General features: G+C 42.0%; 1 protein-coding gene across 1 annotated transcript in view; it reads left to right on the top strand.

Annotated features, from left to right (window-relative positions):
- Positions 1 to 16,091, top strand: part of LOC138280770 (molybdenum cofactor sulfurase-like) — a 566,269-nt gene that overhangs the window by 364,563 nt on the left and 185,615 nt on the right. The window contains exons 8-9 of the mRNA XM_069219519.1: positions 7,662 to 8,120; positions 13,865 to 14,027. Coding sequence (XP_069075620.1) covers positions 7,662 to 8,120; positions 13,865 to 14,027 — 622 coding nt within the window. The remainder of the gene's footprint in view (positions 1 to 7,661; positions 8,121 to 13,864; positions 14,028 to 16,091) is intronic.

The raw sequence follows: 16,091 nt of genomic DNA, 5'->3' as shown, positions 1-16,091 counted from the left end.
TAGCCTCTTGACTTCCTCCCAGGTATCAGCAGTAGTCAACAAACAATTGAAGTCAGTCTCATCCATTCCCTCTTTTGCATATCCCCATTGAAGGTGCAAATATTATGTGCACAATAGTTTGCTACCTTTTCAGCAGAAATATTGCCCAATGTTACATGATCATCTCCAGAGCGATGTGCAGGACACTTGACCACTGCGACTTGCTCAGGCATGTGTAATTTGTCAAGGAGTTTTCTCACTTGTTCGCCATTCTGAATTGGAGACCATAAGATGTTGTGAATCCCCTATAAGACCATATTTGTCTGAAGTCATGAACAACACATCCTAATAAGAGCACTCATTTCAGCCACTCAGGAGGAAATATATTCCTTGAAGCCAGGAAACTTCAACAACTCTTGAAAGAGTGCAAACAACGTAAACTTCACTCAGACTCCCTCCATTGTTTCATAAATATGAACCATCTACAAAAAGTGCAAAATTAGAATCAGACAATGGTTCATCTCGGATATCCGGTCTTGGTTTGGTGCAGAGTTCAGTGACATTGAGAAAATCATAGCCCACTTCACATTCTACATCACATTCAACATCAGGTACAGGAAACAAAGTAGAGGGGTTCAAAACACCACAGAGTTTGACAGTTACATTCTCTGCTACCAATAATACTGGTTCATATTTAGTCAGATGCTGCTAGTCATGTGTAGGGTTTTTGTCAACAATAATTCAACAGAGTGAGGCACTTTCGCCCCTAAAGGGTGTCTCATTACATTAGTTTCACATCTCTCAATGCTCGTGCCATGGCCTCAAGACAGCCAGGCAAAGAGGGGGCTACTGGATCTAGAGTAGCTGTAAAATATGCCATCGGCATTCTGGCATTTCCAAGGGTTTGGGTAACCACTAGGAGAGCACAGCCCTCCCTCTCACTGAAGAAAAGACACAACAGAGACTTTCTCTCAGCTCTAGAAAAGAAATCAAGCAATCATTATCCCATGGTGCCAGATTGGACACTTAATTGTGTGTCAGGCTCTGTAAAGGCTTAGACACTAGGGAAGATTTGGCATCCACTGTCTACAGTAGACTCCATTCCCAAAAACACATTCCCAAAAACATCCTGAATTACTTTTGTGTTGTCAGTGGACTCATTTTAAAGACTGATGAAATTCTCTCTTGCGACACTTTCCTCTGTCCTTTATCAATGTGATGACCAAGATATTGCACCACTTTCTAACAGTATTGCAACTTTCATGAGGGCACTTTATGTCCCTTTTCAGCCAGGTGGTTAAATAAAGCAATGGTACCCTGCTTACATGCTTCCAGAGTATTTGACAATAGCAAAAGGTTGTTGATGTATTGCATTAAGAATGGGTTATAAGGCATAACTAAAGATTCTAGATTTTTCCTGAGAATCTGGTTAAAAGTGGATGGACTCTCAGTATACCCTGGAGGAATTCAGTGCCATGCCAAAACCCTATTCCGAAAACTCAAATGTGAAAAGGAGATGATTGTCCTCATGCAACAGAAATGAGAAGAAGGCCTGACCTAAATCAATGATGGTGAACAATTCATCCTCCCATGAAGTCTGAAGCAATATCACAGCTGGAATCTGTACCATGGGACAACATGGAATGGCTATATTGTTGACTGTATGCAAATCTTGTACAATCCTGCACTTCTCACATCCTTTCTGCAAGCCTTCAACAGGGGAATTACAAGGACTGCCCAGAATTTCCTTCAACATTCCCTGCTGAATAATAAACTCAATTATGGGGCAACTCCCTGCAGTCCTCTTACATGTCAGATTGTATTGTGGTGTTCTTGTGAATTCAGCATTAGGTTTGATTGTTATTTAGATGGGCTCATCTCCTTTAATCAGTCCGATATATTTTCCTGGAAAATCCCACACTTCAGTTTTTACTGTGCCTCTCACATCTGTGGGTAAATCATCAATAGTCAAGGTGAATATGGCCCGTCATTTGTCAGCTTAAAGGTAGCATCTTTATCATGCCTTTGCATCTCTTTACCTGCTCAATTACAATACATGGTGCAGTTGAGTTTGCAGAGTATGTCCCTCTGCAAGAGATTCAGTGGGCTGGAATCGCACACCTCAAATCTGTGTCTATCTTCAAAAGACCCTATTCTCACAAAAACTGGTTCTATTTCCTGAGTTGTCATCCTTTTGTTTGATACTTCTACAACTTGGGCTAATTTATCTGACACGGGTAGGTTTGGAACCTTTACCAATCTCAGAGTAGAGCAGGTAGCACTAGGATCAACCAAACCCGACACACTGCAGCCATGCACTTCGCTGTTTATAAATTCCACTCTGGTCCATCTCCAAGGCTGCACCAAGCACACAGTCTTCCTCCACTCTCAAGCACCTTCAGCCTGACTGACTTGAGCTATAGCTTTTTTTCGGTTCAAATACAGGAATTGTCAGAAAGCATTCCCTCCCTGAATCACATTCATATTCATGTTTGTATTTTGATTAGCATTTGGTCTAGGACTCATCACATTTTGGTGTGGCATTGGGGTTGGGGAACCTGCAACATTGGGGGTTGGAGAATGTGAAAATTCTGATTTATCAGCCTTGATGCATTTTGCATGAGTGTTGAGTTAAGACTTTATGATGGTACAAATCCTGAACTTTGAGTTTGGTTAGCTGGATTAAAACAACATTCTTGCTTCCAATGCCCCGTCCTGTTACAGATGTGACAAAGGGTAGTTTTTTTCAAGCTATTGATACCCATTCCAGTATTTGGATCAGGTGTTCCTTGACCTCTACCCTGCATAGGAATTGGTCCTTGCTGATATATACCAGGCCTGGTACCAACATTGTTGGCTATCAGCTGAATCTGAATACTTCTTTGAGCTGCTTTGGTCTGTACAACCTTGTGTTTTTCTTGTAGTTTCTTCTGCTTCATCTTAATCTCATCATAGCAGTTCTTGGTGTAACACAAAAGTTTGTCATTCGTTTCATTCTTTCAACAAATCAAATGTTGCTGGATCATCAGACTGATTTTTGGCCTCAATCCTGCTACAAACCTTGATACAAAATGTCCTATATCCATAGCTTCTAACATTTCCACACCACTTTACTACTTGAATGCCTGTAACAACCTCTCATAAAAAGCATGAATTGACTCCTTTGACTCTTGAGTAGTTCTGTCAATTTTAACCCAGTCAACATCATGGGGTAGCACCTTCCCCTTCAAAAATGACATAACAAGTTGAGACCTTTCAATCACTATTGGTGAAGGACCCTTGGTTATTGGATTCTAAATCACTTCCATCTTAGGCCACTGGACAGCTACCTTACACTGCGTCCAAAAATCCCTTGGAACAACATCACACAATATATTCAAATAAACCCACAACACCTGTGATATTTTCACAAATCGTTCAACTTGACTGTACCATACCACTGGCTTCTCTCGCAAGTTTGGGAAATCATTAGTAAATGATTCAAGATCACTTCTGCTCCATGGCATATGTATATAATCCCTAACAGGCACTTCTCTCAAGGGAAAGGTTGTAACACTCCTCTGCTTCACCTGGAGGCAGTTCACCTAAATGTTTTATACTGCCTTCTTTTTCTCTCATCAAGTCTCCCACTTTTCTAGTTTATTCCATTTCCTCATATTATAAATTAGTTCCTTAATCGGAATTTTCAATCATGCAGTTCTCATGTCAACAATGTCGTTTTCACTGAAACACACTCAGTAGCTCCTCTGCAAAGCTTTAATTTTATTTAGATCTACTTCATAATTTTGAGCCTATTCTGCCAATTTATAAGTGAACTTGGCCCACTCCCGTAGTGACATCCCTACACATAAATGCAGTCTCATCTTCAAGATTCCCAACAATAATTGCTTCAAATTCTATTGTAAGTTTTGCTACATCCAGATTTCTAACTTTCAGTGTTGACAGACTTGTTCCATGACTCGCCTGTGTACTCGTACTCTCTCTAGGTGGAGTACCTCCATTAAAAAACTGCATCAAGTCACCCATCTCCTTCGCACACCACAGGAAACTTAGGTATGGAATCACTTCCTTGAGGACTATTTCCCAAATTTAAAGGCGGTTCCCAGTTGGGAGTTGTACGGGTAGGCATTTTCTGATAAGTACCTATCGATGGACATCCTGAGAAGATTCAAAGTTGTATCTGCACTTGCTCCACATGCAGGACTTTTATGTTTTGGAACCACAGGCCTGTGCCCCCCCTAACATCTGTCTATTTGGAACTCTACCCTGTCTTCCAACAGCATTGGGCAGCATCAGGTTGTTAGTATTTTTCACACAGCCTTCTGATTGCTTCATAGGAATTACAGGGCCAATAGTGAGTAGAACTTTAAGAGCAACAACAGTACTCACAGTAGAATCAACTGGGACATACTCTTGAAACCCTCACTTCTTGGCTCACAAGGCATGTTAACTGGGATGGTTCCCGTGGTAATAAGAGTCAATTTGACTAGGGAAGTGGCAAGGGAGATTGAGCTTCTGCCAGCAGTACTCTGATTTCCACCCTCAGTTCTAATCTCTTTGTATGGAGGTGCACGTTCAAACTATAACACGTCCAAAAGGCTATCTCCAGAGTCATCATCACTGCCTACACTTATGTCATCGGGCTCTTTTTGTTTCTTCTCTCTCTGTATCCTGTTCATTTTCCTTTCCTCTTCTCCTTCCACATTGGTACGCAAAGCCAGACACAGCCTGACTCCTTCTGCTATATCTATTCTCCATATTTTCTGCTCAACATCCCACCTAGCATCTGCATAAGTATGTATGGCCTTCTTTGAACTACCCTGGTATTTCTGTTTTTCTCTGGCATGAGTGGCACGTTCCAAAGCATTACGTGCTTCATATTGTGCAGGTCTAGGAGGTAGTTTCATCTCATACAATACCACCCTCAAGATTTCAATAATTCTCAAGTTAAATGTGCCATACCGTGGAAACCTCAATGCACCTTTATTTTCTGCAATCTTATGCAATTGACCCATACACATCTAAGGAACCCTACATTAATTGTCATAGAGTGACCTAGGATATCTTGTGGAGGCACTTCTTTGCCCTCTCTACTAGGAATATGAGCATTATCTCTAAATAAATTGTGCATAATCTTAAAACATTTCATTTTCTACAAATAAATGTAAATAATTAAAATAAAACTTCAACTGCGTTGTAGTCAAAAACCTTTGCTCCGCAAAAACTACCAATCACAGCGTCGTCCCTTATGCTGTTGTGAACCAATAACAGTGCGGCACCACACCAAACATCCCATACCAGTGTGGTGCACTGTGATGTAGACCTCGCTCTTCGCAGCAGCTCCCTTCTTTTACAATCTGCACAAACACTCTCTCCGCAATCTCACAAACATGCAGGAACTACAAAACAAATATCTTTTGGCTGCTCACTAAGGGATGAATATTTGCAAACTCAAAAGACATTTCTCAAATTCTTCAAACCCAATCTCGACCTGCAGTTTATCATTCAAATCAGTACAGTCTCTCTTTGCACATTAAGATCCACTATAACAATTGTTGCATATTCACACAAAGCAAGTCTCTATCTTAACTGCGCTGTTGGCTACGTCTTACAATGAGCACAACTTCTTAGCAGACAATTTAATATGGTATCTTCTATACCTTTTAGTACTACCCCGGGATCTTAGATCACGTCAGCCCAATAACCTCTTCATCTTCTTTTACAAATCACACTCATACAACAAGCAAGCATCTCTGCATGGCATCATCCAGTCTTACAAACACCGCAAGCTAAGTACAAGCCACTAGAATCCATAATCCTATTAATACTCACACCTCCTTCTTCAATATGAGACTACTCCACATCTGCATAACTTTGGCAATCTTCTGCGATTTGGACATGGACTCTAGGGGCCAGGCTCTAAATACTAGCTGATGTAGAAAACAGGGCTCTAGTTCTCCTTACTTCAGGAACCTAACCATCATCACTCTGCTACCATCTGATCTAGCGTCGTCCTTTCCTCCTCCTTCTAGGTTGATGAATCTTTCTAGGAGTCCTGAGGGTCAAGGAGAAACACCTTAACTCACAACACATTAATGACAATACAACACATTTGGTTACACATTCAATTTCAGAGATGAACTTGAAGTTTAGAAAGGAATTTATTAAAGACTCAAAGCCAAACTTACCTAAATGAGTCTCAAAAACATAGTATAAATGTATATGATTACCAAAGGTAAAAAACTGACAATTTAATAGCAACAAGGTAGAAGATAAGAAAAAGCATATGGTGCTTTGAATTCAGACTCAGATTTTCCTGCCTAACCATTGAATCTAAATTCCTAACCATTCTAATATTCTAAAGATGAATCCAGACGAAAGCGTCAGCATCAGCATCACAGGAAACTTTGGTAGAAGTCCTTTTGAAAGATGTGAGTTGCTGCTTAACTTGATAAAGAAAGAAGATCTATCTTTCCCTAAGGGACCCCTCTAGTGAAGGGACAAAGGAAATCTGAAGCACTGACTTACTAAACAACACCTTAATCAATTCCAGAACCTTTCAGTAGCTGACATCACCTCCATGGACATTTCCACTATCAAGATACCATTGTGAATTATGTTCAATTATCTTTATCCTCTTCTGAACTCATCTGCTCAACCTTGGATTACATCCATGCCCAGGAATTTAATAAGAAAGTCATTCTGGTAGGTCCATGTTACCGATTTTAGTTTGTCAACCCAATTCTCGCTTCCTTATCTAATACCTGCAGAGGAAAGAAAAACAATGCACAACAAAGCAAGTTTCATGTGAAGGTAAACATAAAAATCCTGTAAAACTTAACTCCAGCCTGAACAACAGAAATGAATTACATTTTAGTTATCCTTTTATAAATTACATTCTCTTAAGCACATTAAATGATGAGTGATTATAAAATATATCATTTGTTAAAATACTAAGGTATACATGTGTTTTATTAACAGTTGTGATTGTAATTGTAGTTGTATTCATATAGCACTTACTATTCCTGATGAGGTGTTGAAGCGATTTTCAGTGAATGGCACACTACACCAGAACCCAAAAGATTAGTGGTGGGTTAGTATAGGGAAATATAAGTATAGTATTAGTATAGGGAAGTATGAGTTAATTTGAGTGGAGGACATGTGAGTCTGTTAGCTGGATTGAACAGAATAATGGAGGGATAGAAGAGGGAAGAATTCAGAAGTGTTAATTGGGAGATCATAGTAGTAAGATTAGATTTGAGATGAGTAAATGAGAGATAGAGGAGGGAAGAGTCTGTAGAAAGGGATTAGGGAGATCATAGTAGTACAATGGGGCTTGGGATGAGTCAAAGGAGATATATATATATATATATATATATATATATATATATATATATATATATATATATATATATGATTTAAAAAAATATCACAGTGGCCATTTTGTTTTTTTGCTTTGTCAGGCATATATGCACTATAGTATTGTGGTCTTTTATAGCACCCCCTTTACATGGAAATAGTTTTACTCCTAATATATGAAGTTGAATGGTTCCTTACTCTTCTTCCAACAAAGCACAATGGCGCAGCCAAGTTGTGCTCTATCAAAACAACTTGAAAATAAAGACACAGGAGTTGCGTCCTCATACCTAAAGGCTAACAGTACTTTTTTTCTCTCCCAACAGGCTGGGCACATTTGTGGAGACGACATGGATGTGATAGATGGAAATCCTACTGGCTCTGTTAGAATGTCATTTGGCTACATGTCCACTTTTGAAGATGCTCAGAGATTTCTCAAATTCATAGTAGACACTTTTATCAAACATTCCTCCCAGATGGACCCACATGCTGGCCATCCAACAACTACAGAGCATGCCGTAACAGGTTTGTTGCACTGCCTCACAGTCACTGACAAATCTTACGGGAAAATACTCAAACATACAAAACTTTGTGGTGATCCCGTTTCCTCACATAATGGTTCCTGGAAAAAATCCATTGTGGATCAGAACAACAACTCAAACTTGCAGCCTAGCAAGCAGGTTGTGTCTGATATACCAGCAACAACGTCAAAAAAAGAACTTGCCACACCCATCAAGCTTACTCATATTTACATCTACCCAATCACATCCTGTGCAGCACAGGAGGTAAGGCCTTATGATGTATTTTGTTGTGTTTTCTTTTCTTTTCATGTCTTGTCATGTTTTCTTTTCATATTGAAGTCCAGCTATCTCTTCACTAATGCGATGGAAGCCCTTTCACAAGATTTCCCCCCTGCCAAACAAAAATGTTCAATTATATTTTAATGTCCATTTATATATTAATTTTGTGTAAGTAACTTGTAAATCTGTGCCATGCCGTACAAAACAGAATGCATGTATCAATCAACTTAAACAGTGGTGGTGAGTTCATCCAAGCATTTTGCACATGAACGATAATTAAAACAATGAGAACAAAATATTAAACACTACAAATACCTGCATTTTTCAAACATAAAATGTGTTTTATATTCATAATTATATCTGAGGTCTTTACATCATGAATATATAGGAAGATGCAGTTGTTGGATCACAAGTTGATCATGAGTATGTATACAAGAATTGCTATACATATTCCATTAAACTAATTCTGAATTTTCAAACTTGAGTCTTGCTTTCTGGGTTATTGTGGAGAGCTTAGAAGAATATTTTATGGGAGGTGGGATTTACCTTCATGTGTATTCCCACATTTTCTGTGTGCCAGCGCCTTGCTCCTGACCAGAGTTATAACTACCCTATGGCACGAGTTATAGATTGTTGACATAAGTATGACAATAACTGCTGAAGTTCTATGGTTTTGTGTCTCTAAATTCTCAAGTTTTAATTCTGTTTCCTAACTATAACATCTCTGTAACCTTTGGTTTTTGCAGTGAATTTCTATGTTTTTTTTAATGTAGCAGGGGATTAGGCATAGGGCGTGGCCTCTGGCAAGACCCTACAGCTAACACCCACATGAGGTCAACCCCACTCCATGCACAGTCCGTGAACAGGCCCTGCAACCTACACCCACATAAATGAGGAGAGGGGCATGCAGCCCCCCTTTCTCGGACGATATGTGGTGCTGGGGACACCATCTTCCAGGGCTCGGCCATATTAGGAAAGGGGAGGGGCACCTCCTCCCCCTCCCCAGGACAATATAGGTCTAGGGTCCCCCAGCCCCTGGGACCTGTTCAATTAATAATTGGGGAGAAAGGCCGCACTCCCTCCCTCCCTGGGCTGATTTCAGACTCTAGAACCCCAGCTATTGGGGCCGATATTATTATGAAGGAGGCAGGCAGCAACCCTCCTCGGAAAAATATTAGTCCTTGGGATCCCATACTCCAGGAAAACGTTGGGTGCCATGGAGCCACTCAGGACACCCACTACATGATTGTTGGGGGTCTGTGGGAGAGCCCCAATGCCTCAAACAACAGCTGGCTTCCCGCTTGCCGCAGTAGCCAGTATTGCTCCAGCCCAAAGGAAGAAGGTAAAAATGCTGGTCCTGCAGATGGGAGCCATTTTTCGGCTGTTTCTCTACCCACTTCAGAAGGGGCAGGGAAACAGATGAAAAGTCCTCTTCCAGTGGGCGGAGCATTTTGATTGCTCCCGCCAACTGGAAGCAGACTTAGGGCCTCATTTTCAGGGACCTAGCAGCACACTGTGCCACCAGAGCTTAATTTTATGATGCTCTGGAGGCGCAGTGTACCAGCCCGTATTTACAAAGCCATGCAAAGCCATCTTGCATGGCTTTTCATGACCTTGTAACTATGGACCACTTTCATGCACAACACCCGTGAAACCCAAAGAAATCAGATGCATTCCCACATTTACAAGTCTGGGAATGCGTCAGATTCCTACACCAGCTCAGAGTTGGCATAAGAGTGATGCAACGGGGAAATATGTCTTTATTTCTTCCCATTTTTTCCTCTCTCTATGTGTGCTGCATTCTGCCACGGCTATCAGCTGTCTGCCGTATTATGACCACAGCCGGATTTCCGCCAGAAGGATTGGCAGAAATCCTGCTGTGGCCATGCCGGTGGATGGTGCCATGCCAAAAGACTGCTGCCAGCCATATTATGACCCTTAATACGGTCTGGCGGTGTTCTGCTTGCAGATGCTGCGGGTGGCAGCAGCTCCCCGTTCTGTCTCCTGCCAGAGGACCCCCTGCACACAGGTAAGTGGGTGCTCTGACAGGGGAGGGGTTTGGGGGGTGTTGTGTGTGTGTGTGAATGTGCGTGATTGTATGCGGGTGTTTGTTCCGTGTTGAATGTGTGTGCATGTATGGATGTGTGAGTGTGTGTATGTTGTGTTCTTTGAATGCATGTCTGCGTGTACGTATGAAAGTGTGTGCGGATGTGTGTGTGAATGGATGTACGCATGCATGGATGAATGTGGGAATGGGTGTGTGTATGCATGTGTGTGTGTGTGAATGGAGGGGTGTGAATGAAGGGGGGTTTGGAGAGGAAGGGGGGTGGGGGGAATCTGGGGAGGGCGTGGGGGTGGGGAAGTCCTCTATCAGTGACAGGGTTGTCACTGATAGTGCCTACCGCCATGGTTTTCGTGGCGGTAAGGGAGCCACGGAAACCATGGCGGTAGGCGCGGTCATTATCCCGCATGCGGTACAGTGACAGCCACCGGGCTGGAGATTGATATCTCCAGCCTGGCGGCCGTTACCATCGTGGCGGTCGGTGTGGTATTGGAGGTTTGGCTTCAGCCAAACTGCCAATGTCATATTATGGTGTAATGTACGCCAGCCTGTTGACAGTACTTTTCACCATAGTACTGCTGACTGCCAGGGTCATAATGAGGGCCATAGTCTTGTGTAATGTAACTTATGCCCATGTAAAGCAGACCAATATCTTTAGGTCAAGTCTGTGCTATATAAAACTGCAAACAAAAGTATGTGTTTTGCACATTTCTGTCACTGGGCTATACTTTTGGGTGATATTTGTGCTAAATTTGGGCTCTTTTTTCTCTGGTAGCCAACTCAGGAGTTTTCTTTGTTATGAAGCTCCCTAATCTCCTCATTTACTGCAGTATCCTTTCCAGCTTTCAGTTTTCCACCTTGATTCCATTAACAGGGCGGTCAGATGTGTCATACTTTTAGCATAAATTCAGAATGTGCATTTGTCAGCCTACATGTAAGAATATTTTAATGACATAGAAGAGGAAGATATTTGAGAACTCGCTTAAAAGTGTCCTACTTTTTCTTTCTAGAGCACTAATCATAGTTTCTATGACAAAATGGAACCTCTAATTTCTAAATTAAATTAAATGTTTTATATTTAACCGTTTTGATACATTCAAAATAGTTTCAGGTGTGCCATACTTTTCACATAAGTAAGCCTGTTAGTGCTCTAGTTGTTCTTTAGAACAATCTGTGAGGCTGCACTAAAACAGAAGGGAATTAACTGACAGGCTGCTCCTGTTGGAAGTGTATGTTTTACTGAGAATATCAGAATGAGAAAGAAAATGTGAATTTACAGAAAATATGCTCTTATTTTAACTTCTGGAGCACCTTCCATAACCTCTGGGAGAAAATCATGAGAAAACTGTTTTCTCTCAAGCATGATTCATGAAATCCCATCAAACATCTTTTTCACAGGATAATATCACCTCTGCACCAAGTGATTTATAGTGTAACTAAAATGTGCTCCCTTTGAGCCCTGAACCTATGATTATATGTAACATATGGGCGACCCAGGGGGGCACACATCACATTGTGCAGGAAGGGTCCATTTTTTGTTATCCCACTGGCCGACTCAGCACTTCAATAAAGGGAAACATGGCACACACAAGCAGTTTGTTTGGACCACGGAAAACTGTACAGGAAAGCATTTTCTTCTTTAAGTTACTTATCTCCTATCGCGTCACTAGTTGTAGTCCTTTCCCCAGCCTGGGTACCTGCCAATGACTAGGCCGCACGGAGCTGTAAATCACACTTCTTTATTCCTCTGCGTGTATCTGTGAACTCCATTCTTCTAAACCAAGCTTTCGTTACATTGTATTCTAGCGATTAGTCGCACCGATACGGAATCCACTGGGTGTCAGAAAGGTTCCATACTAAATCATGCAAGACAAAACATCAGTCATTGAGTTTTAGAAGAATAGCAGTTTCCTTTACCTTATGGTAATTACACTTGTGTTGTAAAAGGCCAATCTAATATTGACTCCTTCAATAATGGGGCATCTCTGTGCCTCATCTGTCAGGCAGTGCATCAATCTGACCACTTCCAATAAGCTTACACACAATCCAGAGCCTGAAGGAGTCAGAGAAGCAGGGAAAAATATTGAGAAACGTGTTAACTTCTTAGTGATTTCTGGAGATTTCACCACGGGGCAAACACAGACTCACTTCTGGTCTAACTTTGTCAACAGTGACTCAAATTTCCTTCCACGCTTTCAAAAGGTGAACATTGAGAACGTTTTAAAAGATACTTCACCACTGAGCAAGTTAATTTGAGAAAGAGGCAAGCAATGTTTAGGCACGTGATCTAACTGGGTATCCCCTATGAATTCATTGATTGCAAATCAGATGTTTGCAATGTTTGGCAGTCGCCCATGTCTTATTCTTGGTTATGAATTACTTACATTTCTTTTCCGATTTAATCCGATTTAATCCAGAAGTTTGGTATTTATTTATCAAGCTTTAATTACCGACAAGACTTTGCAGGCATTCACTTACATTTTGAGATCTATAACAGAGGAATAGGAGTCGGAACAACACATGATGGAACTGCGCATGCCTGAACTACGTGTTCAGAACAACAACCGCATTGTTTCCACCGATGCCTTTACCACGAATGCCTTAACAATGATTTTTTGTTGTAAAGGCATTCCTGGTAAAGGCATGCATGAATGGCATACGTAGTTCCAGCATATGACTCCCCCGACCCCTAAGACAATTGTACCCCAACCACCCACCCCACCCCTAAAAACAATTCTACCACTACCCTACCCCTAAAACTTAAACTACCCCTGCCCCTAAAACTACTGCGACTCTCCACCCCCTAAAAATTTAAAATACCCCAACCCCCCACCTCACCCCTAAAAACAACAAATACCCCGACCCACCACCCCTAAAAATACAGCGACCCCCTACCCGCCCCTAAAACCCCCACCCCCATAAACCCTAAACTACCCCTACCCCCACCCCTGCCCCTAAAACCTAAAAATAGCCTAACCCCCCACCTACCCCCTAAAACCTAAATTACCCAGACCCCCCCAACCCTGCCCCTAAAAACTAAATATACCCTGACCCCCCCACCCTTCCCCTAAACTTAAACTACCCTGACCCCCCACTCCTGCCCCTTAAAACAAAAAATACCCCGACCCCCACCCTGCCCCTAAACTTAAACTACCCCGAGCCCACACCCCCAAAAACTAAAAATACCCTGACCCCTAGCCCCTACCCCTAAAACTAAAAAGGCCGCGACCCCTCCACCCCTGCCCCTAAAATGGCCCCAGCCCCACTTACCTGGTTACTCCCGTCTTCTGTGCCTTAACCAAGCATGTGCGTTGTTCAGCACATGCACGGTTAAGGCACCGAACAAGGAAGTCGTGGTTAACAAAAGCGTTGTTCCACTTTCGTTGTCCACGACTTCGTTGTTCGGGGGTCGTGGTTGGGGATGTTTCCCATAACAGAGGTCCGTCTTGCCTACAAAACTTTCACATGAAATGCTGTACGGCAAGCCATTTCACGGAATGGGTGTTTCCCTACATGAACCCGCAAAGTATCAAGAAAATTGTTGCATCATTAAAGAGTCAACCATTTCCTTCTTTTTTGTGAGAATGTCTTTTATTAATTGTAATGATAATTATGGATTCATTTTCACTTTCTGGTTGTTTTTGTCTCTTTCTTTATACCTCATCAGGTTTCGGAGTGGCCCGTTGGAAGTCAGGGGTTATTGTATGACCGTAATTGGATGATCGTGAACCCGTTTGGTGTTAGCCTTACTCAGAAGCAGGAACCTAGACTGAGTCTGATATCCCCATCAATTGACCTGGCACGTGGAATTATGGTGATCAAGGCAGAAGGTTAGTTAGCAACCACTTTGTTTTTTTTTGTTTTTGTTTTTTTAATTTTGTATTCTTTGTATTAAATAATTGTAAGGAGAAAACTACCTGCATTGAACGGTGTATGTCTTACTTTTTGAGAATGAAGCCCCAGAGCAGATGAACTATCCAGGGACTATATCCTGATGATGTTTTCTGCGTTATACCAGAGCAGAAAGGGCCTGTCGTAGGTGTGTAATGCAAGGCCTTGCCGCCCCTCCAGTGCAGGTGGGCCCAACAGTTGAGGCTGCCCCCTTTGAGTCCTAAACCAATTTTTATATGTAACATAGGGGCGACTCAGGGGGGCACTCACTACATTCTGCGAGGGCGCACCATTTTTTGTTACCCCACTAGCCTGTGTGCTTCTTTGTGGTTCTGTGAGTGCCTACATTAACTTAAAATATCTCCAAAGTTTCATTTTTCTGGAAACCGAAAGATGTAACTATTGCCCTTGTTCTCGAGCTCTGCTATGAGCAAAATATGCATTTAATCTAGATATTTTGAGTTAATGGATGTCTTTAAGATGCCAAAAAAGCACACAGACTCTTTCTGTGTTGGTGCAGCACAGAAAATGTCATCATGATACATCACCTGTTGTGTAGACTGCAGAGGAATCTAGTGAAACCCCTACCTTATTGTGTGTATAACTAAATAAGTGTGTCTCAGAGAGTAGCTGCCTAGAGGTCATTCAGCTATTGATGGGTCAAGTCTGTTTGGCAGACCCCTAGACATGAGATTTGTAAATGATAAGACAACACACAGTCTGCATGACTAACATAAGAACAGCACTGCAGTATCATACAATAAACATCTGTTAACCAGAAGCGCACTTTCTAACAGTGTGCATATGGCATCATTCAAGTATTTTTCCAACATTCACTATCTTTTAAAGTAGCCACCCATACAGTGAATTCAGAAAATGTTGAGGCCTGGTGACGAAGATGAAATAGCCGCAGCGGCACACTAAAGAGAAGGGATGCAGAAGGTACTCTGATGTGAGGATATAAATTGCTGCATGACACAGGACATGGCCAATAAATGGGTCTGTTCACTGTTAGAGTAATTAGGACAGCCATGTCCAATTCTTTGATAGAAGCAACAAAAATGAGCATCATGCCCACTCACTTGTGTGGAGATGTGGCTGAGATTGGAGTAGTCTAAATAAAGTAGATGTAGTGTTGCACTGCCTTTTTTTAATCAGTGTTTGGATAAATATAGCTGCACTATTGCTGGGTAATTACTTTGCATGCCCATGAGAGAAATAGTGTTTGTAGCAAAACTACATGTTCATTGGTATGTGTGGCTGTAGATACACATGCTGTTCATGCTCCTGCCATATAGTGTTGAGTTCAGAGTGTTGCAAGTTGTTTTTCTTTAAAAAGATATTTTTGAGTCACAGGATCGAGCGACTCCTCCTTCTCTGTGATACAGTGAATGGGCATCGACTCCTTTGTGAGATAGTTTTCTCTCTGCCGTCAGGTTCGAGTGTGTGTCTCTTCGCTCCATTCTCCCTTCACGATTTTGAAATCTTTGTTCCATCTTTCCTTAAATCAAGAGTATTGTTTTTGATTGCGTTTCTCTATTATCACGCTTGTCTCACTTCATCAGTTCCAAACCGATCCAATGCCCTTCGGGGCATCTTTGCCCTCCAAGCCTACCTCACCAGCATGTTGTGCTGATGGAATGAATGCCGTTTCGATTCTGCCTACGGTGCCACTCCAAATTCCCGTACACTAACTAACATCTGGTGTGTAACCTGCGCCTCTCTGCCAACCATCAAAAAGCCACTTGCGGGGGCATGGTTTCGCCGAGCAGCAAGATGGCCGCTCACAAGACGGCTTGGCTTTAATTAATCCTTCACAATCCAACATAACCGAGGCTCCGATGGCTCTGTCCTACAGATGACAGTCGCCTTAAGCGCGTGCAGCTCGGGAACCAGTGAGTTTTAATCGGAGGGAACACCGAATGGCCGCAAGGCTTAGACTGAGCGGACCTATCCTCGTGGAGTGTTCATTTGGCACAATCCCTGGGCTGTAAAAACTGTGC

The sequence above is a fragment of the Pleurodeles waltl genome, chromosome 2_2 (assembly GCF_031143425.1).
Source record: "Pleurodeles waltl isolate 20211129_DDA chromosome 2_2, aPleWal1.hap1.20221129, whole genome shotgun sequence".
Taxonomy (NCBI): Eukaryota; Metazoa; Chordata; class Amphibia; order Caudata; family Salamandridae; genus Pleurodeles; species Pleurodeles waltl.
The sequence above is the reverse complement of the archived record's forward strand: the minus strand, read 5'-3'. Positions and strand labels throughout refer to the sequence as shown.